Here is a 26,006-nt window from a genome sequence, read left to right as displayed (position 1 = left end):
ACCTCGGGAAGCAGCAGCTCCCAGATCAGGCTGCAAGGAGGGGCAGCTCTAGCCAGAGCTCAGGAATGTCTCACGGACGCTGGACACGGACAGCATTTCCTGCTCCCTCTGCTGGCTCACAGGTACAGAAGGGGTACTGAGCTCTGGTTCTCAGAGCTCCGTGGGTACCAAAATCCTGATCCCAAACCAAACAAATTCCATGTTTTCCCGGCAGATTATACTTTTTTAGCAAGGTAACACAAGGTCATGCTAAGCTGTGTAAAAACTTTAGTTTGTAAACAAAGTGATGAATGGCATGATACCATTTATATTTATATTATAGCAGTTTAACAGCAGCCTGCAAAATTAATCTCAATGTAGGTCAATACTGTCAACATAACAAACTTATGCAAAGATCATACATTTCCCACTGTCAGAGGCCAGGCATGCAAAATAATTATTAAGTAGTGAAGACCAACAGCAACTCTCCTTATTAGCCAGCATGCTGCAAATTTTGCAGAAAGGAATGAAGACAAATCCTTGATTCTCACCTCAAAACAATCCAGCCAGAAAACTGCACCCTTCAAAATAGCAAAAATGAAAGTTGAGGACCTTTTTAACTAGTAAGGCTTTCTATAAGCAGAGCAAGTACTCTGAATTAGCTGTTATGGATGTGTTTACACATGTGTTTACACATTTCTTTGTGTATTAGCTCATATGTGTGAAAACACATTTATTCTATGTGCACATGGTTCAGAACTACCAGCCCATGTGCTTTTTCCTGACTGAACTCTACCAACTTCTCCCATGCCACTCATGAGCTCCTCTACTATGTAAGGAAAGAGAAGTAATGCCTCTTAAATGTTTGGCTGTATAATTTAGTGTATTTCCAATAAACTGGATTTTAATGGAGTTCACAATGGTGACATTATTAAGGCTTGTTTTGAAATCATCTGTTGAACAAAACACTGAACTATTAAATCAGGTAATTTTGTTTATCACTTGACATTTGACCTTAAATATGCCATAAATTTAAAAGTATTAAGAAAGGAAAATGTATTAGTCCTATAGCACAGGTCTTCTTTTTACTGTCTACTTGCCAAGCATTTTCTCCTGAGCAGTGAAAGCTGGATGTGTAGACTTAAAGAAAGCTCCTTTCTGTTTGGGCAGAAGTTGTCCATCTGCTTAACTTTGCAATTTGCCTGTAACTGAACCAGAACAATGCAATCTTACACAAAGCAGTGCTAAAAAGCATATTCTGTAAAGTAATTCCTGAGATGGACAACCCAATTCTGAAGGAGATGAGCAAAGTTCTGCTGTCAGTTTGGTGAGGTCCTGCAGACCTTTGATTTCACACAGGTTTGTGCATGGTTATCACTTAGACCACACTTTAAATTCAACTCTCATTAGTGGTAGCCTGTGCCATCAGGGGAAAAATCAAGAAAGAAATAAAAAAGCCAGAGAGATTCTTCAATAGAGAAAGACAAAACTAAGCAGGTTCATAAGCTCAGTCAAGAGGTGGCAAAATTGGATTGTAGAGAGGCTATAAATACATGAGTTATGCCAATTAAAAAGGCTAGGAAAGGTTTATCCAGAGATTTAAGAAAGAAATCAAAAAGGTAAGTAGGCAGTGCTTGAAGAAGGCCCCAGGAGGAAAATTCTTACTGGATAGACTTGATTTAACAAGTAGTCAATCATATGATGGAATGACCCACCAAGAATGAGTGTCAGGAAAATAACAGGTGCTTAAAAAGCATTATTCCTGATGCCAAACAATATCCAACTGCCTTATTTTTTTTTTTTTTCTTTAAGCATTTTCTTCCAGGTACTGGACATATGAATTCATTAAGTCTAAGGACATTATCTGTCTGTGTGTTGCAAGATCTGGGAGTTTATGGATTAAAAGCCATTCATCCCCTCCTCCCTCCCTTCAAGGAAAAAGCTTTTCATGCTAAAAAGTGTTTATGTGCAACACTGTTTAACACAGAGAGATGTGCCAGATTCAAAATACCCACTGCTTCCAGGCTCTGTCAATCACACTGGACTACATTATACAACTTAACATATCAGTGCAACTACAGAAAATAGATCGTAGTAATGATGGGTCAGCTGTCAAATTTTAAAGCATAAAACTCTATCCATGTTCTGAAAACAATAATGGTAGATGCTTCCTAATGTTTGAATAGCATATATTTCTAACTAAAAAAAAAACAAAACCCAAAGCATCTGACCTTTGTGCACTCCTTTGGTGCTGAATAATGCAGAAGTGATGGCTGACATGTCCTTGCATTCCTAGTTGCAACTTGCAACAAGGAGAGAGATTGTAATACATATTTCTCATAAAAAATATACATAGGTATATCAGGGCTCTAAATATCAGTTCCAGTGCTACAAACCAGGTTTGGGAGCTAATTCTGCAAAGAGTTGTCATGAAAAGCTTGAGAGCTCATTTCCTAATGATCATGGTTCAGCTTTTACTAGATTTTAACATAGAGCAGCATTACCAGTAAAAATACTTTTCTGTCAAAAACTTCCCTTGTATAACAGAAATAATAGGGACAAGCTGAAATTCTCAATAAAGCCAAATTTTATTTCACTACAAGGAGTCCTCTGCATAGTCAGTGCTCATGCTAGGTGCATATTTTTTTTCTAGGGTCTGAAACTATTAATCTCTACTTGGAGCACATTAATTGGGGTAAGTGGATCTGATAATGATGCACAAATACATCCTTCATGATCTGTCCATTACTTGGACTATTCATTGAAGTAATGTCATTCATTATGATCCTATTAGACCTTATTCTATTTTTCTGAAGTGCAGATAATACCCAAACATTCCAATTCAAGTGAGTGAAACCCAAGCTGCAGAATACTGTAACCACATAAATGTTTTCAGGTGTTATTAATAACACTTAGGGACATATGATACTCTTTTCTGAAGTGTCTTCCACCAAATCAGGATTCTTTAACCAGTGGTAAACACTAGGTAACCATTACAGGTAGAGTCAATGCCTTCAAGCAATCGCTCTCACAATCTGCTCTCATGCAGGGGGCAAGTTAAGTCATAAGAAGATTAATTTTTACCAAAAAAAAAAAAAGCTATTAGGCTTTCATAAAGTGTCTCAAGATATGGGCTGTTAAGGAAAGAGCTGTCATGAAAAACACAAGTCACTCTTAGTTGCTGTGGTGATTTATATGGTGAAAGAATGTAAAAATTACACTTTCTTTTACTAAATGGTATTTCTTAAAATTGTTCAAGAGGAACACTACCTGCAGTAGAAATGCAATTGAAATGTCCCACTAGAGTTCTGTAATGGTAACTGATAAAGGAATGACAGATTCATAAATTCTTCCAGCTACAACCCAATTTCAGGGCTACCCACAGTGTTCTGAGGTATTGCTGCCCTTGCATGGCCATTACCTTACTGAGTGTGTGAACTGTGAGCTCAGCCTTGGCTTTCCTTCTGGAGAACGATCCAGAAAGAGTAATCACACTGTGATTACTAACAGAGTGCTTGGTCTGGGACCTGAGCGTGTGACAAATCATTAGTGCTTATTGCAAAGAAAGCAGTTTGATTGAGAATGAAGAGACAAGCAAGAAGCCAGGGAGCATGCCTCATTCTTGGGGCCTGGAAGCATTTGCTGCCCCCTGAATAGACCACAGACCAGTGGTAAACTTTGTCTTTCTAAGAGAATATTCTGATCATTTCCAAAAATTAGGAAAAATGGAGAGAAGGAAGAACTCTGTGGCAGAAGTAGAGGAGGAGCCAACTGAGAGGGGATCAATTCTGATGACAATGTGAACATCTCCTTACCAGGCTGCTAAATGAAGAAATGTTAAATAGTATTGGTGGGTAGAATCATTAAAAGCTTGCCCAAATGCTCTTTCAAGATCAGAGACTTTAGCAGAGTGGGGAAAGCACTTTAAAGTGCTAATTGTCTGTTTGGTGTAGGGTTTTTACAGGCAGTAGGCGCCTGCCAGGCCCTGAGGGCATCCTCTGCTGGTCCAGCCCATGCCCATGGAGTGCTGGAGCCGCTGGAGACTGGTTGGGAGCAGGGACAGGAGCTGCTCCTCCTCCTTCCCCCTGTGCTTTTGAACCCAGGGACACCTGGACATCACGGGGGCTGGGACAGAGGTGGGGCAGTGCTGTAGGAATCTGTCCAGGAAAGCAGCCACGGCCACGCTCAGAGAACAGCCACATTGTTCATGTTGTGCTGTGCATCTGCCCCACACCACCGAGCTGGTTTTGTAAGGGAACATTTCACAGCCGCCCAACAGTGAAAAGGGGATCCTATACTGACTTTCAATGCAGTTTGGGCAGTGAAGAAATGTGTCTGCATGCCAATTACAGCCTCTCTGTGGTTCCAGAGTGGTAAGAAGTCCAGAGAGAGAGAGAATTGCAAGCCCTAATTCTATTTTTTCAGTAATTTATGTGTGTAGTACACAGAAATGTACTTGGAATTTTTCCTTAAACCAGCTAATTTTGATGGATATTCCAAGGTATAGACATTTTCTTTCTTGAAACTTTGCTTGTATGGGAATAATAATTAGCAAGCAGTACCTCTGGACCTGTTAATTTTGAGTGCCTGTCTTGCCTGTGGGAGAAGCTTGAGTCCCACTGAAAAGAGGAGTGGTGCTCTTGAAAGCTTCTTAACTTGAACATTGCTTTTTCTCTCTGTATTTTCTCCTTTTTTACCTTCATTTTTTCCTTGATCAATTTTGTCTTACTCTAAAGTCTCAGAATCAAGAGAAAATAACCTTTTAAACTGTGATGACAGGCCATGACATAAAGTGAATTAACCTGATATAATGGAGGAATGATTGACTACCATGGTGTGAATGGCTGAAGGACAGATAAAGAAATAAATGAAAATATAAAAACTTGGACTTTGGAGATGAGATCTTTATTATTAATCTGCTTGATTTAATTTTTGTAAGTCATACTGCTTTATGTAGCTGAGGATGGCAGCTGTGTGATCATTGTGCTGATGGTAAAGGTTTAAAAAGTAAAGATGATGCATAATTATTTTTATAGTTAGAAAAATATATGTATGCATTCTAAGCATTCCAAGTTAGTGGTAATGTGCCTATGGTCCTACCCACTACCCACAATATTTATGTCTGTCCCACACTGTCAGAGGCCAGGGGAGAGGAGGATGGCTGGCTCAGTCTGCCCTGCTGTCTGGTGGTGCTCTGCCCACAGCAGCACCTCCAGACATGCAGGGAGATGGAAACTCTGTGTGCTCTGTGGTTCTGTCACCCTGCCTAAGTGCAGAGTGAGACCCCAAATAATTCATAATTCAGTTTCTAATACTGGTCCCATGATGGTCCCAGTTCAGTGTCTGGCGTGAGATTTTCTTTACTCAGCTGAGTGTTCAGCACTCTCCCATACTGGCCATTTATCTGCCTCATCTTCTGGCTCTGGGAGACAGTTTCTTTCCCCCATGCATATGGCAGGAATTCAATATGCATACGACACCAGTCTGATCATATCATTTTCTCTTGCAGTAGTCCAACAGGCTGGGAAAAGGGCCAAGGAAATTTAAAAGGGAAAAACAGAAAACAAGACAAACGAAAAGGCCAAAAACCATTTAGGAATTCCTGATGCCAAAGCAAGCAGCAGTGCTGGTGGCACAGCTGGCACACAGCAGAGAACGAGACAGCAGCAGTGGCCAGGCCCTGAGCAGCCAACACTCATGTGTGACTGCAGCCAGGGGAGAGGGCTCTGCTGCTCTCATCCTCCCTGAGCTGACAGAAAATGCATGGACTTTATCCCTGCTCCCAGCACTGTTCCCTAGCCTGGGGACCATGGGCAGCATGGATTTTTAGGCACAGGAGCAGGACCTGCCTGCCTGGCACACTCCCTGCTCCTTGGGTTGTTTCACTCTGGAATGTGTCACTTGGTAGACCTTGCAAGTTCAGGAGCTCTCTAATTTTGACATGGTGTTAAGTTTATTACAACCTGATGAAATGAGTCACTACCAAATCCATAGCTCTGCCTTTCTCACAGGTTTTCATGAGCGGAGTGAAAAGTTTAACCTTTCAAATAACAGCCTTTTTAACAAAGGTGCAGTGCTAGAGCAATACAATATATCCACAGTATGAAAGGACACAGTTCTAGGGTAACTATTGCCTTTACCTCGCAGCAACAAATCACAAGACCTTTAAATGAAAGCCCAATTTATTAAAAGTACTGTTGTGCTAGGGGGCCAGCATGCCAAGGCAATATAAAAAAAGCTAGGGCTTGCTACTGCAGAAGTACTGAGACCTCTTGAAATCTGAGTATCCACAAACACTGATTTAAAAGGGAACGGGAGAAGTTTAACCCTTTGTAGAACCTGTGCTAAAATTTTCTATCTTACATCTGGATAAGGAATATCTAATGGCCTCAAAGAGTTTCTAGCTGGAATAAAGTCTCCAGACTGGGATTTATATATTTATTTTTAAAATCAAATTGTCTAAATAATTTTGCTTGCAGATTTGATCCTTTTAAGACTTTCAGTAGGACTACTGACTATTTTTCAAGTCCCTCAAAAAATCACTATCTGTAACAAGATACTGCCAGGTAATATTTATTCCTTTCTCCCAGTTTGTGAGGGGAATATTTTATCCTGACATAGACATGTGTTTAAGTTCCATTATCTCCTGCCCTTGGATTTAAAACTGTAGTCCAAAAGGTGGAAATTGTCAGTTTTTCAGTTCAATAACACTAATTTGTTTGTAATCTTATCCAGTAAGTTCAAAGATGCTTGTTACATATTGACAGCAATCCCTAGTTTGATTAGATCTTTCCACTGATTTCAATGGCTTTTGGATCAGGCCCTTGCAAAGCAGGGCATGTGGATTACTATTTATTCATATAGCCTGCTTTGGTGAAGTATGTTTATAATGTTATTATGAGTGTTTTACTGGGGATAGAGGCATAATAAAATGAATGTGGTTTATTAAATAAAACCTCTCTCCTGTTGCAATATGAATCTGAGGGGTTATATCTGAAGCACATACAAAAATTCAGGTGTTAAGGCTGGAAAAACTCCTGAGTTTCAACTGCAGAAATGTAGGATTTGAGGTGTCAGAGAAATATGCTGATATCCAGATGAAAGGATCTGACCTTTTTTCCAGGTGGCTGTTAGTTCATCTCCATTAGATAAGCACCATACAGTAAATGGTCTTGATCAAGGACTCACCTGCTACCTTGAATCATACTACTGCTACCAACTCTAATCTTAAATCTTCTTTAATTCTAATTTAAAACTAGGGGCTTATTCATAATTTGGCTATAATTGGAAAAATTGCTTGTCCAGATCGGAGGTGAACACTTCCAGTCCTGCCTATTGGTGTTTTCTGCTGAAGCTTCTGACATCCAAGGAGGCTGAGGCTCATTTTGAGCACTTTTTATTTTCAGGCTGCATGGGAGAAGAAGAAAGGCCAGAGAGAAATGGGAAGGGCTACTGCTATAAAGTGTCCTGTTGAAGATTAATTATGGTCTTCCTGCCAAAGTGTGGGCAAATTGTTTAGTAAGAATAACTGTTTTGGTTTGGTTTTTTTTTTCTCATGAAAGCTATATAGATAGCAACAGGTTATGTATGGAACTAAACTTACTAATGGTTTCTAAAAATGTAATTTAATTTGCATACTGAGTTAGTAGAAAGTTCAGGGTCTCCAATACTGTCTCCCTCATTCTTTGGAGAGTTCTGCATTGTGAATGGTGAGATTATAGATTAAAAAATTGATTCAAGATCGATATATTTACATACATTCTGACACACTTTTTTCTAGACCAGTTAAGAGTTTCAGACTGGGAGTAAGTCCTCCATACGAAAAAACCCCATAGAATGATGACCCAAATCAGACAAACAAGCCAGGTGAAGGCAATTAATAAGGAAATGAGAGGATAAAGGATGGTTAATCAACAAAACGCGCCTTTCTGTTTCTCTCAGAGAGCTTAGAAGTTTCCCCATTAGGACAAGACAGAAGGCAAAGAAGCTGGAGCTCTGGACATCCCTGACAGGAGATGAAGAGAGAGCAGCGGCACGTGCAGAGGTGAAGGTGCGTGGGACAGCGGGGAGACGCTGAAAGCCCGGCTGAAGCCTCAGACCGCGGTCTCTCAGCAGAACAAAAGAACAACAGCAACACTTAGTGACAGCATAGGGAAGGACACTTACGGGGAAGGGCTGGAACAAAAACAAGTCTCGATGCCACTTTGAAGAAAAACAAGTAGAGGATTCAGAGTGAGAACTGTGGTCTCCGTAAGTTTTTGTACTTGTTATGTTGGAGACAGCAGCCATGTATTTCACGTGACATTAAGTTTGTAAGTTTCTCGGGAGATGAATGGAATGAGAAATTGAAGGCTGGATAAGTTAATATAGCTATTAACTATTTTTTATCTTCAGAAGGAACAAGCGGGTGGAGTTAGAACAGTACTGCAGGCCCACAATCCAAACCCGAGCGGTTTGCGGCCGTGCTAAACAGTGCTGGCTGCGCTGCAATAAACGCAGGTCTGGACGCATCTCTGCCAGGATCACGGCTAGCTGTAAATCCGACTCTGTTTGCCCTGTAAGGACAGAGCTGTGCACACAAGCGTTGGTTGTTTTGCCGCGGGCGGTGGAGCGGTGCCGCTCCGCTGGGCCGCGCTCGGCCCTGCCCGGCGGGCCCCCCCCGGCCCCGGTCCCGGCCCTTACCGGCGAAGCCCGGCGGGCAGCGGCAGATGTAGCCCTCGGCCCGGTCGTAGCGGAAGGCCGGCGGCAGCCCCGGGACGAGTCCGTAGAGGCCGGCCCAGGAGCGCTCCACGCAGTCGCCGCCGAGGCAGGGGCTGCTGCGGCACTCGGCTATGTCCTCCTCGCAGCGGGAGCCCGCGTAGCCTGCGGAGATACCGCCACAAGGTCAGGGTGTGACTCTGGGGCTCCAGCCCCTCAGCCCGCTAGAGCAGCGTGCTCAGAGCTCCCTCCGGCCTGGCCTTAAACACTGCCAGGCATGGGGCGGCCACAGCTTCTCTGGGCACCCTGTGCCAGGCAGGGCCTCACCATCCTCACGGGAAAGAATTTTTTCCTAATACCTAATTTAAGCCTACTCTCAGTTTGGAGCCATTTCTCCTGGTCGTGTCACCAGATTCCCTCTCCATATTTCTTCTCGGTGCCTTTTAGGAGCAGGAAGGCTAGATGGTCTTTAAGGTCCCTTACAACCCAAACTGTTCTATAGTTCTGTCATTCTGTGCGCTGTTCTCCTCTTCCCCTGTTCTACAGTTCTGTCATTCCACGTGCTGTTCTCCTCTTCCAGACCCAAAATACACCCTGTGAACAGCAGCTGCACACGGCTGCAGTTTGCCTCAGCTCCTTGAAGCTGCAAGTGTTTGCTTGCAGCTCCCTGCCAGGCCTTGGGAGCAGGACATTGCTGTGGCCACTCCACATCAGTGAGCTGAGCTGTGCCATAAAGGATTTGTTTGGGTCTTTTTTAGGCAGTGATGTGGAGATTTGTGTGGGTAATAAGGCACTGCATTGTGGTGTAATTTGTTCTCAGTTGTGGGAAGGCGGAGGAGGGCAGAGAGTATAAATAATTTGGTGTTTTTAAAGTGTTTCATCTGGAGGTTTAAGTGATACAGTGATCCTTGAATTCTGGAAAATGGGAAGAGTTCTGCCTAATTTTTCCTGATCTGTTGCACCCAGACTTGTGTAGTGCAACAACTTTGAGGCATTTAGGGCTCACAGTGCTGTCTGTGCTCACAGACAAACTCCTTAGAGAGGCTTCTTGTAGTTTGTGTGCTGATAGAGTTGTGTGGTCTCTCTGGAGCACAGGGTCTGTGTCCCCACTGGGGTGTGGAGCCTGTTTGCAAACAGCTGGTAGAGAACACAGCCTGTGGGTTTCACTGCCTACTGCCAGACAGAAGTTTTTAGACTGGTTTAAAGGTTGGGTTAATGAAGACTAAAACCAGCATCAGCTGCAGCAGTGATGCACGTGGCACACAGTTTGAAGGATTAAGTTACTGGGAGATGGCTCCCAGCTTTGACTTATCTCCTGTCTTGGCACATAATGCCTTTTGTTTTGCCCACTTCTGCTGTACAGAAGAATCCATTCTCAGCTGAAAAAGCAAGCAACTTACCCAAAGGGCTCTCCCTTATGATGAGTGAAGCCCATGTAAACACAAGGCCATAGAGGACTGTTGAAGTTATGGAGCTTCAACCTTTTATCATATCGGGGGGGAAGAGTCTCTACTACTACTCAAGGAACATGCACAGGAAAACTTGGAGCTTACCTGGCCAACAGTGGCACGTGTAATTGTCAGCATGGTCCTCACAGGTGGCATTGTTGTAGCATGGCTGTGACCAACACAAGGGAGTGAGGGTCTCGCAGTGCGAGCCCATAAATCCAGTCCCGGTGCAGTTGCAGCTGTACCTGCAACACAGAATGCAATGTTCACTCAGGCTGGAAGTCAAGAGATCTGGGCTTTGTGCCCAAACATGCACAGGCTTCTTGTGTAGCCTTGGCTCGCAGCTTACAGGGTTGAGTCCAGCTTGAGACCACCATCTGGTGCTTTAGGAGAAACCACAGCAATTGGGAACCAACAATGAGCTTTTCCCTGAAGTATGTGGTTTTGTCCGGGGAAAAAGAACTGCTTGTGAGTTGGCTTTGGCACAACCCTGAGAATTATTGACCCTTCTTTTTTCTTCTTCTTTTATTAATTTTTGGGAGAAAAAAAAAATTGTGGCGTTTCCAATGCTTTTAGAAAAATTTTATTTTGTAGGATTAACATTATTTACAAAATGAAAAGGGAGGAGAAAGTAAGTGTGTTAGTATCCCTTCCTCTTGGACTGGTAGAAATTGCATTGGCAGAAAAATAAGGAAATTTTTTTTCCTTGACTAAATGAATTTTTTTTCCCTGCAAACCAGCCTTTTATTGTTAGAGCAGAACAAAAATGTCAATTGCTTGCTTAGTCCCAATAACAACAGTAATACTTTTGACAGCAGTGTGACTACAACATAAGTAAACAAACTAGTGTACATATAGAAATTAGCAACGTGCAGATATCAGTAATGTCTGGGAAGTTTTGTTTGCCTTTTTTTTTTTTTTTCCAGAGAGCTGAGTGCTATAACAAGCATCATTCCTGTTCTTTGGTCATCAAGTATAAGGGTAACATGTACATGTCATATAAAAATACAGGCTTTTGCAAGATACAAGTTAACTGTGCAGTCTTGTATGATCCTGACCTAAAAAAATTATAGGAAACAAAAATTTCTTTTTCTATTTTCTTTTACATTAAAGTGATACAAAATTATTGTGCAATTACATTCCTAGGGCATCTTGCTGAGCAAGATATAAGTATACTTGATAATTTCTGTGCTTAATATCCAAGTCTTAGACTTGGAGTAAAGATATGAAGAGAAAGTGAAATTGTTGAACATAAAACAACATCAGAGAACAACTGGCTCCTGCAGTCTAACAGACCAAAAAGTGTAAACTTTTTACTACACTGTTTAAGTGTGTGCACAAGCAGAAACTTCTGGCTGGCCAGTTTATTACTGGTGTATGGATTATTCCTAAATCAAAACCAGAGATGACTTGGACCAGGTGGCATTTGAATTTCAGATATAAAAAGTAATGAGGAAGATGTGAATCAGAAAAGTAATTTTCATTCTGAGGTGTGTTCTCAAACCTGAAGTCTGCTTCTTCTGCTGAGTTTTTCACACATTTCTCCCATGCACCTTCAGTGTGGTGCTGTTCAGCTTTGGTGAAAGTGGTTTTTTCTGCCTGTGTTCCAGCTACTTTTCCCTTTGGTTCAGAATCATGGAGCAGGGAGGAATATCCAGAACTCATTGCTTAATGTGCAGCCCCACCTGTGTGCCTTTTTCTTGGGTATCTTTTAGCATTTGACATTGCTGTTGACCTTCAGGGATTCTGGATGGTGCCCTGCTTGTGAGCAGGCTACAGCTGAGCAGGCAGATGGCTTTTTATAGTAAGAGTGATAATTTAGATACCTAGCATTTTTTTTGACTTCTTGTTTGATGTTCTCACAATATGCAAAAAGCAGTACATGTAGGCATTCTTTCCTATGGAATCTCCTCTATGGACATTAGAGCTCCTGGGAATATTTTCTATGGAAAAAAGACATGGATCATGCAGGATATCCTCTATGCCTAGGCACACTAGGTTTTGTAGTCCAGCTAAGTCTGTAAACTATTGAGTTTAAATAAGAATGTTTACTTATGTGAAAATGTTTTTTTTTTCTTTTGTAGCTCAGCTTGTACTTCGTTGCAGTCATGAAACATCACTGGAAGGTCAGTCTGAATTTGTGAGAGAATTTGTTTGATGTTTGTATTTACAGCTTTTTGTGTTAAATCGGTTAGCTTGTACACATTTCTCTGAGAGCTGATGGCAGACCCAAAGCCTCAGCTGTACTGTAGATTAGTCAGAAAAGAAAAACTCCTGCTTAAATACCACAATTCTTCATTTATCCCCAAAAATACACAAAAGAAAGGAAGTTGCTGGACACCCTTCTGTTTTGAATAGCTTTGTTGTCTGTTCCTTTCCATCACATAACAAATACAGAAAGAGCTCCAGTTGTTCTCCAGATATCCCGCAGTATTACAAGCCAATTAAAGTTGGTCTTGCATGTACCTCAGATTTAAAAGCCAGGAGAAGAATGAGCAGGATTAAGTCTGGCCTGAATGAGCATCCCAGTTGCTCACCTCACACGTGTATCCTCAAAAGCTTCGAGGTTACCACACAGGTCTGAGTGATTCAGGTCCAAGGTGACCCCCTCTCACTGCTGTCATGCTTTAGCTACACTGGGAAATAATAAATTGCTTTGTCCTGCTCAGAGCCATTCAGTGCTGCTGAAAAGAAGCTCCACAAGGCTAGTGCCATGTCACCACACTGCACAAAAACTCATTCCCAGAATCGGATCTCTTACCCCTTCACTCAAGGCAAGCACATCTTTTGCTGACATGACTTCTGGACTGATTTTTGGGGCACCAGAGTCTTCAGAAATGCTTTATAAAAACTGGAAAATACACAATGAAGGAAAAATCCTGTACTGGCAAGAGGAGCACCTGCATGAATACACTGGGGAACTTCCAGACTGAGCTAATATACATATGTGTGTTCAGGTTGGGAAGCTTGTGCTGAGCCAGAAAATCCAGTATTGGTGAGTGAATGCCAGAGCTCTACTTGGACCTCTGTGTGGAGCCAGTAGCAGTGGGGGGAGAATCTCACTTTTCCTTTGCCTTGTATTCTCTCTTTTTTTTTTTTTTTTTTTTTTTTTTTTTTTTAATTACTATTGTTATTTTTTTGCCCATGGGACTGCAGGTTGTTAGGAGCAAGTAGGTGTTGTACAATATACCTGTAAAGTTTATGACACATTTCCTAATGATATCTATTACTATGGTTACAGTTACTACAGTTTTTCTCTGCCTCTCTTCTAGTCCTTCTATCTGTCAGTGTGGGTAGCTGCTGTCAGCAAATTCAGTTTTGTACAGTCTCACATATTTCTTGGAAACTAAAGTTTGGTAAGCATTAGAAAGAGAATTCATATCTAAATGACAATACTAACAGCCAGCAAAACAATGTATTATAAATATTTAAAGTACAAATACAAAAAATACACTTCTCAGTCAGTCTTTGCCATAAATGCTTTGTTGTCCTGTTGGCTCTGACACCAGATTGGCATTCTTTGATCATTTTCAAATCAAAACTGAGATTAGTGCAGGGCCAAGGAGTGAAATCTAGAATGTGGAAGGAGATGAGCTACCAGGCCAGGCAGGCTCCTGTAGTGTTCCCACCTGCAGAGGCATCCCAGGGGCACCTTGCTGAGCCCTGCCCAGGGCTGGCCCACCTACCCATTGGTGCCATCCGTGCAGTGTCCCCCGTGCAGGCAGGGCTGGCACACCTACCCATTGGCCCCATCCGTGCTGTGTCCCTGAGCCCTGCCCAGGGCTGGCACACCCACCCATTGGCCCCATCCGTGCTGTGTCCCTGAGCCCTGCCCAGGGCTGGCACACCCACCCGTTGGTGCCATCCGTGCAGTGTCCCTGAGCCCTGCCCAGGGCTGGCACACCTACCCATTGGCCCCATCCGTGCTGTGTCCCTGAGCCCTGCCAGCACTGGCACACCCATCCATTGGTGCCATCCGTGCAGTGTCCCTGAGCCCTGCCAGGGCTGGCCCACCCACCCATTGGCCCCATCCGTGCAGTGTCCCTGAGCCCTGCCAGGGCTGGCCCACCTACCCATTGGTGCCATCCGTGCAGTGTCCCTGAGCCCTGCCAGGGCTGGCACACCTACCCATTGGTGCCATCCATGCAGTGTCCCTGAGCCCTGCCAGGGCTGGCACACCTACCCATTGGTGCCATCCGTGCTGTGTCCCTGAGCCCTGCCAGCACTGGCACACCTACCCATTGGTGCCATCCGTGCAGTGTCCCTGAGCCCTGCCAGGGCTGGCACACCTACCCATTGGTGCCATCCGTGCAGTGTCCCCTGTGCAGGCAGGGCTGGCACACCTACCCATTGGTGCCATCCGTGCAGTGTCCCTGAGCCCTGCCAGGGCTGGCCCACCCACCCATTGGCCCCATCCGTGCAGTGTCCCTGAGCCCTGCCAGGGCTGGCCCACCTACCCATTGGTGCCATCCGTGCAGTGTCCCTGAGCCCTGCCAGGGCTGGCACACCTACCCATTGGTGCCATCCATGCAGTGTCCCTGAGCCCTGCCAGGGCTGGCACACCTACCCATTGGTGCCATCCGTGCTGTGTCCCTGAGCCCTGCCAGCACTGGCACACCCACCCATTGGTGCCATCCGTGCAGTGTCCCTGAGCCCTGCCAGGGCTGGCACACCTACCCATTGGTGCCATCCGTGCAGTGTCCCCTGTGCAGGCAGGGCTGGCACACCTACCCATTGGCCCCATCCGTGCAGTGTCCCCCGTGCAGGCAGGGCTGGCACACCTACCCATTGGTGCCATCCGTGCAGTGTCCCCTGTGCAGGCAGGGCTGGCACACCTACCCATTGGTGCCATCTGTGCAGTGTCCCCCGTGCAGGCAGGGCTGGCTGGAGCACTCGTCGATGTCGGTGCCGCAGAGGTCCCCGAGGAAGCCCCGCGCGCACGAGCAGGAGAAGCTCCCCAGGGAATCGTGGCAGGTCCCCCCGTTCAGGCAAGGCTGGGACAAGCACTCGTCGATTTCCACCTCACAGTTTGTACCTTCAAAAGCAGAGAAAATAAACCCCAGGCTTAGGAGACAGCTTTGGAAATCTCAGCAAGAGCTGCCTGAAGTACAATAGTCACATAATATTTTTTTTCTTCATGCAGTTGCCTGTTTTTAAAGGCATTTCCTCCTCAATGTGCTTTGCACAACTAGTTTTTTCAAGGCTTGGCAGAATTTACAGAAGAACAAGCCAGTTTCACAAAAATAGGTAAAATTACTTTTTCTGTTAGCTTGAACATGGAGACAGGACAAACTAATTTTCAGTTTATTCCAACAATGCTACTATCCTATTTACATAATACAGAAGAGACCAGCAGTTTATTGATCTCATGAGAGTCCATTTAAAGTTGGCCTTTAAATGGACAATGCACAGGTTTTTTGAATTTATTGGGAAGTGTCTTGTTTAGCAGTGGATTATTGCTTAATTTTTTTTAAGGCTTATCAATGTGCAAGTGAATGGGTCTGGGGTGCTATGTTTGTGGCAGGTCAGAATCTTGGAGCTGCTCTTCAGAGATAATTGCTAGAAATAAATCAGTTCTAATGTGACTTTACAGCTATTTGTGATAGTTGGGAGGTTACATATACACTCCTTTTTCTTATCTCTAGCACAGACCAGGAGACACTAAGAAAATTTAATAACTAATGTCTTGCAGCTTTGATTTCAGGAGTTTGTACGCTTATGCACTTATTTAGTGTTTGGAGAAATAGAGTAATATTTTCAAATAATTTTCAACTGCCAAGTCAGGTTTTTTCAGCAGCTACATTATCAGCCACAAAACAGATGCAAAGTGGCAAATTATAATGAAGAAGCTGCTTTGAAGTGAATTTCCTTATTTTTTATTTGGCTTGTTGAAGTAGCCGCAGTATTGGAAAATTTACAGGGGAATTTCCTGCTTGAAAGAAAAACTGCAGCCCTGAGAATGGGTTCTTTTTTTTTTTTCTTTTTTGGTAAAAGTGAAATTTTCAGTACAAGATGATAGAGTACTCTTTGAACAGAGGGAACAGGCATGTTTGATGATGGGTATCACTCTTGCAATTTATTTAGGAGCTCATCTCTAATTCTTTATTTGTGCTCCTTTTGTCAGCTCTGTACTGCTATGAAACTTGTACATTATAACTTTGAGCATCTTTCTTAAAACACAGAGATTGATAATATTTAACCCTGCCACTTCATGAATAATTTATTTTGATGCTTGTGAGCATCTTTGCTTTAAAAGAATAAAATCTGTACTATGGATAAGTACCGGGCAAGATCTTAAAATGCCAACCCAAAAATTGCAGATGTTGACTCATAACTATTTTTCGTTGTCTTTAAACATTAAGGTGCAAGTTCCTATTTTCAACAGTTGAGAAATAGTTCCTTGAGACCACATAGTGGATGGGGAAGCTGCCAGTGGCATGCCCCCAGTTCAGGTTCACTGCTCAGCTAACCACTACTTTCAGCAGGAGCCTGCCACGAGAGCCCGGCCCAGGAACGCTCTCTGACGGCTTTATGGTAATGTACATTACAGGCAGATATAGTAAGCAGTCCCTCTGTGGTCATTGCCCTGTGAATTCACTGTAATTATAAACAATGTGTTTGCAGAAGTGTGTCTAGTGACCGTAAATCTGCCAGAGCTTGTTAACAGCTTACTGCGAACACTAAAAATCATGTGACAAAACAAGCCCTGTTCAACTGATCCTCAGCTCAGCCAAATTTAAAACTACAGGCCTGAGAACAGCCTGACAATTAACATGAGAACATAGCGTTGTTGTTTTGGTTCATGTCTTTAATCTATCAAGCCCAGTAACCTGCCTTCGGCAATGTTGCCTCAGAAGAAAACTTCTCCCTGTATAATGCATCCAGCCAATGCGATCTGCCATGCAGACAGGGGGAATCCCTTCCTAGCCTCTGCTGAGTCTGCTGTCAGGCTTTCTTAGATGTGTAGAAGAGAGATGAAAAGATTAGATCTGCATTTTCACCTCAGTCTAACATTCTGTCACAAATATGCTGTATGCCAAATATCATATGCCAGGCGGGAAGGAGAGTGCCAAGGAGCCCCGCCGCAGTTATTGCACAGGGCTGCACCACCACGAGCTGAGGCACCCGGGGTGTCCTGGAGCAGGCTGAGCATCCCTGCATGTACCAAACCACACAAATGGTTTGAATTGAAATGCAGGGAAGGTGGGGAGAAGTCACATTCGTAACTTTTGCAGTTTCTCTGAAGAATCAGGGCTGTTTCTTATACTGCTTGCTTCTCCACTGAGTCTTACTGTGCACTGCTTTCTACAGCCCCAGTCAATAAAAAGTAAATGCAAGTGAGGATGAAGGATACACAGCCAATGTTTTCAAACTTGCATGCCTACAGAGAGAGTGTAAAATCACTTTCTGCTCAAAGATACTAGGGGTTTGCAGGCTCAGTGTACTTCCATGAGGACCTGCACATTCTTAATATGGCTGGAAATTGGTAAGCAGGTCACCCTTTCTGCTGTCCTGTGCTAAAATGCTGTACTCAGGTCCAGCAGGTCCAGAGGGCTGTCCCCAAATTCCTCATTCTGTATAATGTAATCTTGTGTGCCATTATTTGGATGGAGAGTGTCACATGGCTAATTTATAGGCACCAGGATTGAATCTACAGGAAGAGAGTTACATCAAAAATTAGACAGAGGGAGGAGTTGTGTTTCTTTGATCAAGGCTTGTCCCTTTTCAGCTTGGGCATCTCAGCAGAGCTGAATTCCTGGGCTGGCTAGGACACTAGGTAGGGAGTGCTGGTTTGAAACTGGAAAGCTGGGGAAGGAAACAGGCTTTGCACTGCTGGCAATTGCTGTTGGATAGACTGTTTGGTTCGCTGTTACATCCACAATGACAGAGACGTGAGCTTGTTGGGAAGTGAGATCTCTACTTGAGCTTTTCCATCCAACGGTAGAGCTGCTGTGCCTCTGCTTGCCTTTAAGTGCCTAAGACTTATTTATGATGAATCTATTCTAAATATTTGCATAGCACGCACATTATTGATGAGAATATTGAATGAAAGCTTGGAGATCTATCAGGAGTAATTTCCTCAAATTCTAAGACGTCATCGCAGCGATGGTTACCTCATCGTAAAAGGTATTGCACAAAGAACAAATCCAGCTCCCTGCACCTACTTTGTCTGCCACTGAAATGCTATCTCTTGCTGTCTTAGCCTGAGAATGGGTTTTGGAACTGCCATGCACTGCTGAGAGCTCACACTGGAATGTTCAGTGGCAATAGAGGACTGGTTTCAGCAAGGTAATTAATGCACGTAGCTGTGGGTAATAACAGGGTCTTACACAATGTTTTGTTGGGGTGAATTAAAAGCAAGTGCAATTAGTCCAATGGAGGAGAAAATGCAATTGATTAGGGTAACCAGCAAAACTTCAACAAACCAATTGGACTTCATTATTTAACAGCTGTGTGACACATGTCTTGTAAATAATTTCACACATGCAGAACATTATCATAGAAACTGCAGATTTCATGCTGAATTTTCCAGTCTTTGGCTCTTGGTGCATTCTAACCTCTTCCATTTGTGTAAGAATTATGTGTGACATTTCTCAGCTATTTTAAGAAGTGCTGCAGCATACCAATCACACAAAATAGCAGTCATAGTCCATGGAACAAGTAGCAGCAGCAGCCAGTAACTCATGCATTTGGTTAACATTGCAGCTATAGATTTACTATACCTTCTTTACCTGCATATCAAGAGATACAACCTGTTTTCACATCTTAGGGAAATGAGATGAGGCTGGATGACTTCCCACAGTAATTCATGGTGTCAGGCCAGGATAATAATGGTTGGCAAGATCCCCTGACAGGGTAAATGAGGAATTTTATTGCCACTGGGGACACCTCGAGGCTTTCATCCTGTAATCCCTCTGGCTTGTGCATTTAGCACAACTCACAGCAAGGCGCAAAAAAACAACAAAAAAAGAGTGCTTCTGATAAATCATTTTGTTAAGTAGCTTTTTAAAGCTGATGTTTTACTACTGGAGGAATGGTCTGCTACTCCTCTATAGAATTCCTATGGTTAGTCTCTTTTGCTGCTGGAAACAGTGTTGGAGCTGTATGTCAAAACACTGCAGCCCCTTCTGCTGTGTATTTTAGAACTCTTCTCATTCCTTGGTTCTCTCCTCATTTCTTAACTCTACTTGTGGAAAGTGTGGAGCTTTGGTGACTTTTTTTGGTGAGAGAAGAGAGCATCAGCTTGGGAAACAGCAGAATTTCATGATGGAAGAGGAGTGACTCCAGCAGAGTGAGTTTCCATCAGCAGTTTGTGTTGACTAAATTTTTATTTCTTTTTGTTTGGGCTGTACTATTTCATTATGTTTTCTCTCCCTTTGTCTCTAAGGTGTATATTCCAGCTCTTTCAAACCAAGTTTCTGGGCTGTGGATCCAGGCCTGGACCCCACTAACAGCGCCAGTTAAACAAATACAGTTTCCTGAATACAACAGGAGGTCTGGGCTGAGTGTGATCATTGCAGAGTAACCATGCTGGTTGTTAATAGGTTTTTCCTTCCTTCTGCTCTTTGGCTTTCCCTCAGTTGTGTAGTTTTCTCCTCAGCTGGCCTGGGCTCCGACACCCCCTGGCAGCAGCGGGGTGGCAGGAAGGTAACAAGCTTCCTTCAAATAACATTCTCTGTGCTCATAAGGGATATTAACCAAGGGCTGCCTTCCAACGAGTGCTGTGTTAGACACAGGAAAGCTGCTTTTTACCTCTGACTTCCCCTCCTGCATGGGGATTTGGGGATGGAGCTGTAAACCACATCTCTTATTTCTTATTCATTTGAATCACTTGAAGCAATAGCTGTTTTTTCTCCCCTTTTTGCTGTATGACTATTTCTTTTCCTTTGCTTACCTGACTGGCAGTCTATCACTAAAATGCCTCCCCTTTTCTCCTTTTAATGATTCAGTGTGCTACCTTTCACAGTCCTAGCCCTGAATACAGCTTTGAAATTTGAAGGGAGCTGTCTTCCAACAAGAATTATATGCTTTCCAGTAGAGGAAGTAGGGAAGAAAAATCACACCTGTACTTCAAAAATGGAGCTACATAAAATGGGATTATCAAAAAATGGGCAGTTTGGGAACATAACACTTGTCCATGTAACTTACATAATGTTCTATTTGCAAATGAGTCCCTTGTTTCTGGGAAGGGCAGATGAGAGTAATTTAATGTGAAATGTCTTAAGTTTAGAGTAGAATTTGTCTACTTGGATCTAATTTTTAAATCTGTCCAACACAGGTTTTGACCCTCAGAAAAAAGCTAGATATAGCACTTTGAAGAGAGCATTTTGAGAATGTTTCTTTTAAAAGCAAAGTCCACCTAGCCCCCTGACATAGCTTGGTGTTCACAAAACTGCTATGTAGATTTTGGTGGATGTGAGATTTCTTTAACCCTTCTCTTTCTGGTATCAGTAGTTCACAGTGATGTGGTTATCCATAATGTACCATCAGCCACTGGTGCTGAAGCTGAAGGTAAAGTGGTAATGCAGATATGGCTAAATATTGTGTTTGCAGGGATTCCCGACCAAGGAAGGGATGATGAATCTGACTCCATGTTCTCAAAAGGCTAATTTATTATTTTATGATATTATATTATATTAAAGAATACTAAACTAAACTGTACTAAAGAATACAGAAAGGATACTTACACAATGCTAAAAAGATAATAATGAAAACTCGTGACTCTCTCCAGAGTCTCGACACAGCTTGGTCATAATTGGCCAAAGAGTCAAAACAACTCTCACCAGAAACCAATGAAGCAATCACCTGTATGTAAACCAATCTCCAAACACATTCCACATGTGAGCACAACACAGGAGAAGCAAATGAGATAAAAATTGTTTCTTTTTTCTCTGAGGCTTCTCAGCTTCCCAGGAGAAAAATCCTGGGCGAAGGGATTTTTCAGAGAATGCGAATGCTATAGCTGAATACATGTGTGGGTGAGGGAGCTGAACCTGGATTGTGAGTTATGATGGTTCCACACGACCCAGAGGAAAAGTTGCTTTAATGAAAAGGGCTTACCGGTGTAGCCAAGGGGACAGATGCAGTCGTAGTGCCCGATCTGGTTGAGGCAGGTGGCCCCGTTGAGGCAGGGGTCCGAGGCACACTCGTTCACTTCCAGGTCGCAGTGCTTGCCCTGGTAGCCTGGCACGCAGTAGCAGGAGTAGTGGCCCACGCCGTCCCGGCACAGGGCCCCGTTGCGGCACGGCTCGGAGCTGCACTCATCCACGTCCCTCTCGCACAGCCTGCCCGTGTAGCCAGCACTGCACAGGCACGTGGGCCCCTCCTGGCTGCTCTGGCACGTGCCCCCGTGCTCACACGGGTTGCTGTCACACTCACTGCCAGCTCGTTCACAGGCAGGGCCATCGGACCCAGCAGGGCACTTGCAGGGGAAGCTGAGGTTCCCAGCAGAGCCCAGGCAGGTAGAGTTTTGCAGACAAGGGTTGGAGGAGCAAGGGTTGGAGGTTTTGTTGCAGAGTTCCTCCACACTGTCCACTGATGGGTCTGCACAAAGGCAAGGGTCATCTTTATGACCATCAACACATGTAGAGTTCTTTTGGCAAGAGTTTGACAGGCACCTGGAATCATTCCTCATGCAAAGCGATTCTAGGAAAGAAATACAAAATATCCTGAGGAATTCCACAACACTGGGAGTAACCAACAGTGAAAGAAGTGTAGTTCTTAACACAACTGTGCTTGAAAACCCACAGCTTCAGTCGCTGGCTATTGAGAAGAAAACGGGACTGGCAACTGTGTGATGCGTTAGTGGACTAATGAATGTTAAATGAAAACAATTATGAAAACTTGAGTAAGTTGTAATTTCCTGTTCTTGCCTCTTTCAACAACCATGATCTGGAGTGTCAGGATTGTTTAGCACTTTATTAATAGCATAGTTGAGACAATATTGGTTGTTGTCAATGGATATCCAACAATATGGAAGACATTTAGGTATATTTTAGGTTTTTGTTTCTGTTTTTGTTACTACAGAAAGGAGATGGACCACCTTTTTTTAGTTCAATATCACTTCTGTGGTGGTACCATTCTTTTGTAGTGGATGATTTTTTGCATTGGGTTTCACAAGCTAAATTACTCAGATGCAGTTATAGCTCAAATAAACAGTTCAAACCATCAGGCACCTTGATTTTGATTTGCTGATTATAAATAGTAATTTCACAGGTGTACGGCATCTCCACCACAAAGAACCTACCAAACACCTGAGATGCAAAACAGCCCTGTCAGAGCCATCCAGCCTCCGAGGCTGGAAGGACATGGTGAACATGGTGCAAAGATGTTCCTTACTTCCTTACCCTCTGGGAACTGAGCTTCTGTCAGAAATTAAAGGCCACTTGGAGTTGCCTTGCAGCTGTGAGGAATAGCAATAGCAAGAGCTACTTCTCACTTCCCAGTCAAGGAGGGTGAGCTGTTACCAGCACTGTTCAGAATCCACCTCTGGGATACACTGAAGCAGCTGTATCTGGGCCAAGATTGTGAAATTAAGCTGAATGTTTCTTTAGGAGAGAAGGCAGTTTGTAAAAGAAAGACTCATGAGCTGGAGCACAAAAGTTGCATTAAATTATCTAAATGTGAGTGCTGTAAACATCTTTTTTATTATTATTTGTTTTATACTTTTATTCTGGAGTATTGTTTGGCTATATGAAGGGTATGTGTCTTCTACAACAGCAGAACAGTGTGTGTTTGTGCAAGCAGGGTGTTGTGCATGAGCTGAACTTCTCAGAGGAATTCAGACACATTTACCAGCAGTCTCTAATTTCTTCCCAGTTCTTGAACTGAGATTCGGGAGAGCAGACACAGTAGAGATGGAGATGGGGCACTGAAAGAGAAGAGGTGAGCAGAGATGGAGACTCCAATAACTGGGGTCAGACCAATGCTGATAAAGGCCTGGGACAGATCCCTGGAAAAGGGAGAAGCTAGGGTTGGTCCCCTGAGGATACCAACCAACCAACCACGGGGGAGTGTCAGAGAATACAAACTGACTGGTCATGGTGTGTTTCCATGGTGTGCATTTTAATATATAATACAATTTAATCTGTTTTTCTCTTAGGAGGGGGAGGTGGAGGAAGAAAGTATCAGAAGGCTTAACTACTTAGGAAAGACTGCTTGTGTAGGTTTGACACTAAGATAATAGATGGAAAGGCTTAAAATTTATCTGTGCATGACTGTTGTGCTTTCTGACTTGAGGTGTACACAGGAGCAGCTGTGCCTCTGAGAATTAGAAGCACCAGTCTGAATGAACTTCATGTTCATGAATAGGTACATTTTCTGAGCCAGATAACTAATTAATACTTGTTTGAGCAAGGGGAATAGAGATTTATGTAGTAACATTGATAGCAACAGTGACACCGTGATTAAAAACCAACAGTGGTCTTAAGGATTACATAGAAAGCAAGCTAACATTGATTAGCAGGAAGAGAACTGGAGTGTTACCTCATGTTCTCTGAAGGAAAACAGGACAAAAATAGTACTTTTGGATTAGCCTGCCTTTAAAATGACCCTCCCCAAACCAGTTAATAATCAGTTTTGGGAGGAGGTATTTCATCCTGATGCAGTGATGGTTGCACTTGCTCCAGCTGAGAGCTCTCACTGAATGCAAAAATTCAAGACATTGGTCACATGTACTGATCTGCACCACTGTCAGCACTAATTCAGACCTTTCTCTTCCTCAGCATACTCTCATGTATGTTCTGATGTCCTGGTTTACATAATTTTGTGCTTTGCCCATGCATTTAGTTTTTTTCTTTAGCATGGATAATACAGAGTTTACTGCAATCTATTAATTACAGTTAAAATGAGCAAAACTGTGCTCCTTAGGAGCTTCTGCATCCTGCGTTTTCCTTGCACAACTTTAGAGAGCTTTCCTTTCAGTCTGTGTACCTATTTAAAATTCATTAAAGTGCATGTTTGGGGAAACATTGCAAATTTGAAGAAATTAATTACGATCAAGTTATAATGTTGTCTAACTGTTGTACTGTGTAAGCTACAAGAGGTGAGGTCAATCATTCGAGTGCTTTCTTACACAGGACCACAGTGACCTGAGAAGCAATTTAGTTAATTATTACTGCTTTTCCAGAGATAATTTGCATGCAACAGGCTGAGTTTGTTATAATGACTGTGTGAGGACATGATGTGTTTGCTAGTCTGCAGTTTTGATAGTAGGAGTGAGCACTGGTTAAAAAGCTTCTTAGCTCTCTGAGGCAGTAAGAGTAGAGGGAAAATGAGGGAAGGGGAAAGACAACCCTAAAAGCACTGTCTGTATGGAGTGAAGGCAGCCAATTTGTCTGCAGGGTGACATCACTATGGGAAAAACACAGAAAACCTTTCCTGGATTTTTTTAAGCAGTGTTTTAATTTCAACTTTTGTAGCTTTTATAAAATGAATTTCTTATGCAGAAATCTCCAACAGACAATTCAATAAATCCAATATTCTCTAGAGGATACTCTTGTCTGATTTGTGTGACAAGTTTATAGTGAAACAGCAACATTTTTGGTGTTCTGTCTTTAGTCTAATGCACTGTGCCATGGTTTTCATGATTTGTGTAGTTTTTGAGGAGCACAGGAGTTCTGAAGGTCTTAGCAGAGATATAATCATGCTGAGTTTCAGCTTGGTTGTAGTTTAAAGGCTGGGACCAAGACTTTAAGGGTTCTCTATAGTAGTTTGTCTCAGCAGCAAAACTGCATGTCAGAAAGGTGATCATCAGAGGTATGCAGTTGGCACACCGTGGTTATCAAATGGTAGGGAGTTCACCTGGACATTTCCACGATGTTTTTATTTTAAAAAGTCATGTTCCTGAATTAAGTGAGTGTTTCAGCTAATCCTTGGATTCTGGACTCCTAGTTCTAACACCATTTCCCACCTGTTTCAGGTAAGTTATTTGCACTACCTCCCTTGCTGCCCTGTGGAAACTGAGTTTCCCTGCTGCTCTGGAGTGATGTGGAAGGAGGGATTTGGGAACCTCCTGAGCTCAGAGCTGCATGGAAGGAGAATGAAGAGTATGGCAGGTGGAAGCTCCTGCATGCCCTGTGATGCAGTGTGATAATTGATGCAAAGACTGTCTCAGTTTGAGCAGATGCTTAAGGAATATTCTCTTCTGCACTCACAGAAAGAGCTGCAAAGGGACAGAAATGTTTCAGTGGAGCTTGGTTTTTTGGCCAGGTTGCAGGAGGATAACGAGGAAAAGCCTCATGCTCTACCTCAGATGTGCAGAGGAGCTGTTTTTCATTCCTAAGCAATTAAGGTCACTTCAGCAGTGACTTGTTCTGACAGAGTCCTAAAACTCCTATGTAACTTAGGAAAAATGGAAACAAAATACTGATTGCTTTGGATTTACATTGACTGACACTTGAGGTAATTATCAGTCTCTTTATAAACAGTGGTACTTTAATCTAATTACAAGAGGATTTAGTGCCAAGCGTTTTGCCCCATGGTTAAATCCTTGAGATGCAGATGAGATGGTTGGCAGTGAAATTCTTTGCAGTAAAGCTTGCCATCTACTGGCACAGCATCCATACTACCAGAAACATGGCCATACCTGCAGCTATTACAGGAACTGGCACTCATAAATTAATATAAGAAATGCCAAGAAAAAGACAGTTTTAGCTTTGGGTTTTTGCTCTTGGATAAGATTATTTAAATTCATTGAAGTGATCTTGTTAGTGTATAAATAATTGAGCTAATAAGCACTAAAAATGCATGATTTTGGCTGGTAAAGGCTTCTGAATGATCAGCAACTACTGTAGTGATACAAAATAATTTTTATGATGTTAGAAATGCATGTCAAAGAGGATAGAAGACCAAAATTGAATTAGGAAAATTTGTCATAAACAG

At 43.0% G+C, this 26,006-nt stretch overlaps 1 protein-coding gene across 2 annotated transcripts in view; it reads right to left on the bottom strand.

Moving 5' to 3' along the window:
* Positions 1–26,006, bottom strand: part of CRB1 (crumbs cell polarity complex component 1) — a 97,225-nt gene that overhangs the window by 48,103 nt on the left and 23,116 nt on the right. For both annotated transcript variants that reach the window (XM_077182080.1, XM_077182078.1), the window contains exons 2-5: positions 21,186–21,770; positions 14,964–15,159; positions 10,230–10,369; positions 8,662–8,841 (exon numbers count right to left, since the gene is read on the bottom strand). In XM_077182080.1, the coding sequence (XP_077038195.1) occupies positions 8,662–8,841; positions 10,230–10,369; positions 14,964–15,159; positions 21,186–21,770 (1,101 nt within the window). The remainder of the gene's footprint in view (positions 1–8,661; positions 8,842–10,229; positions 10,370–14,963; positions 15,160–21,185; positions 21,771–26,006) is intronic.

Source organism: Agelaius phoeniceus, chromosome 8, assembly GCF_051311805.1.
Source record: "Agelaius phoeniceus isolate bAgePho1 chromosome 8, bAgePho1.hap1, whole genome shotgun sequence".
Taxonomy (NCBI): domain Eukaryota; kingdom Metazoa; phylum Chordata; class Aves; order Passeriformes; family Icteridae; genus Agelaius; species Agelaius phoeniceus.
Note: the sequence above shows the minus strand (reverse complement) of the source record. Positions and strands in the feature narration are given on the sequence as shown.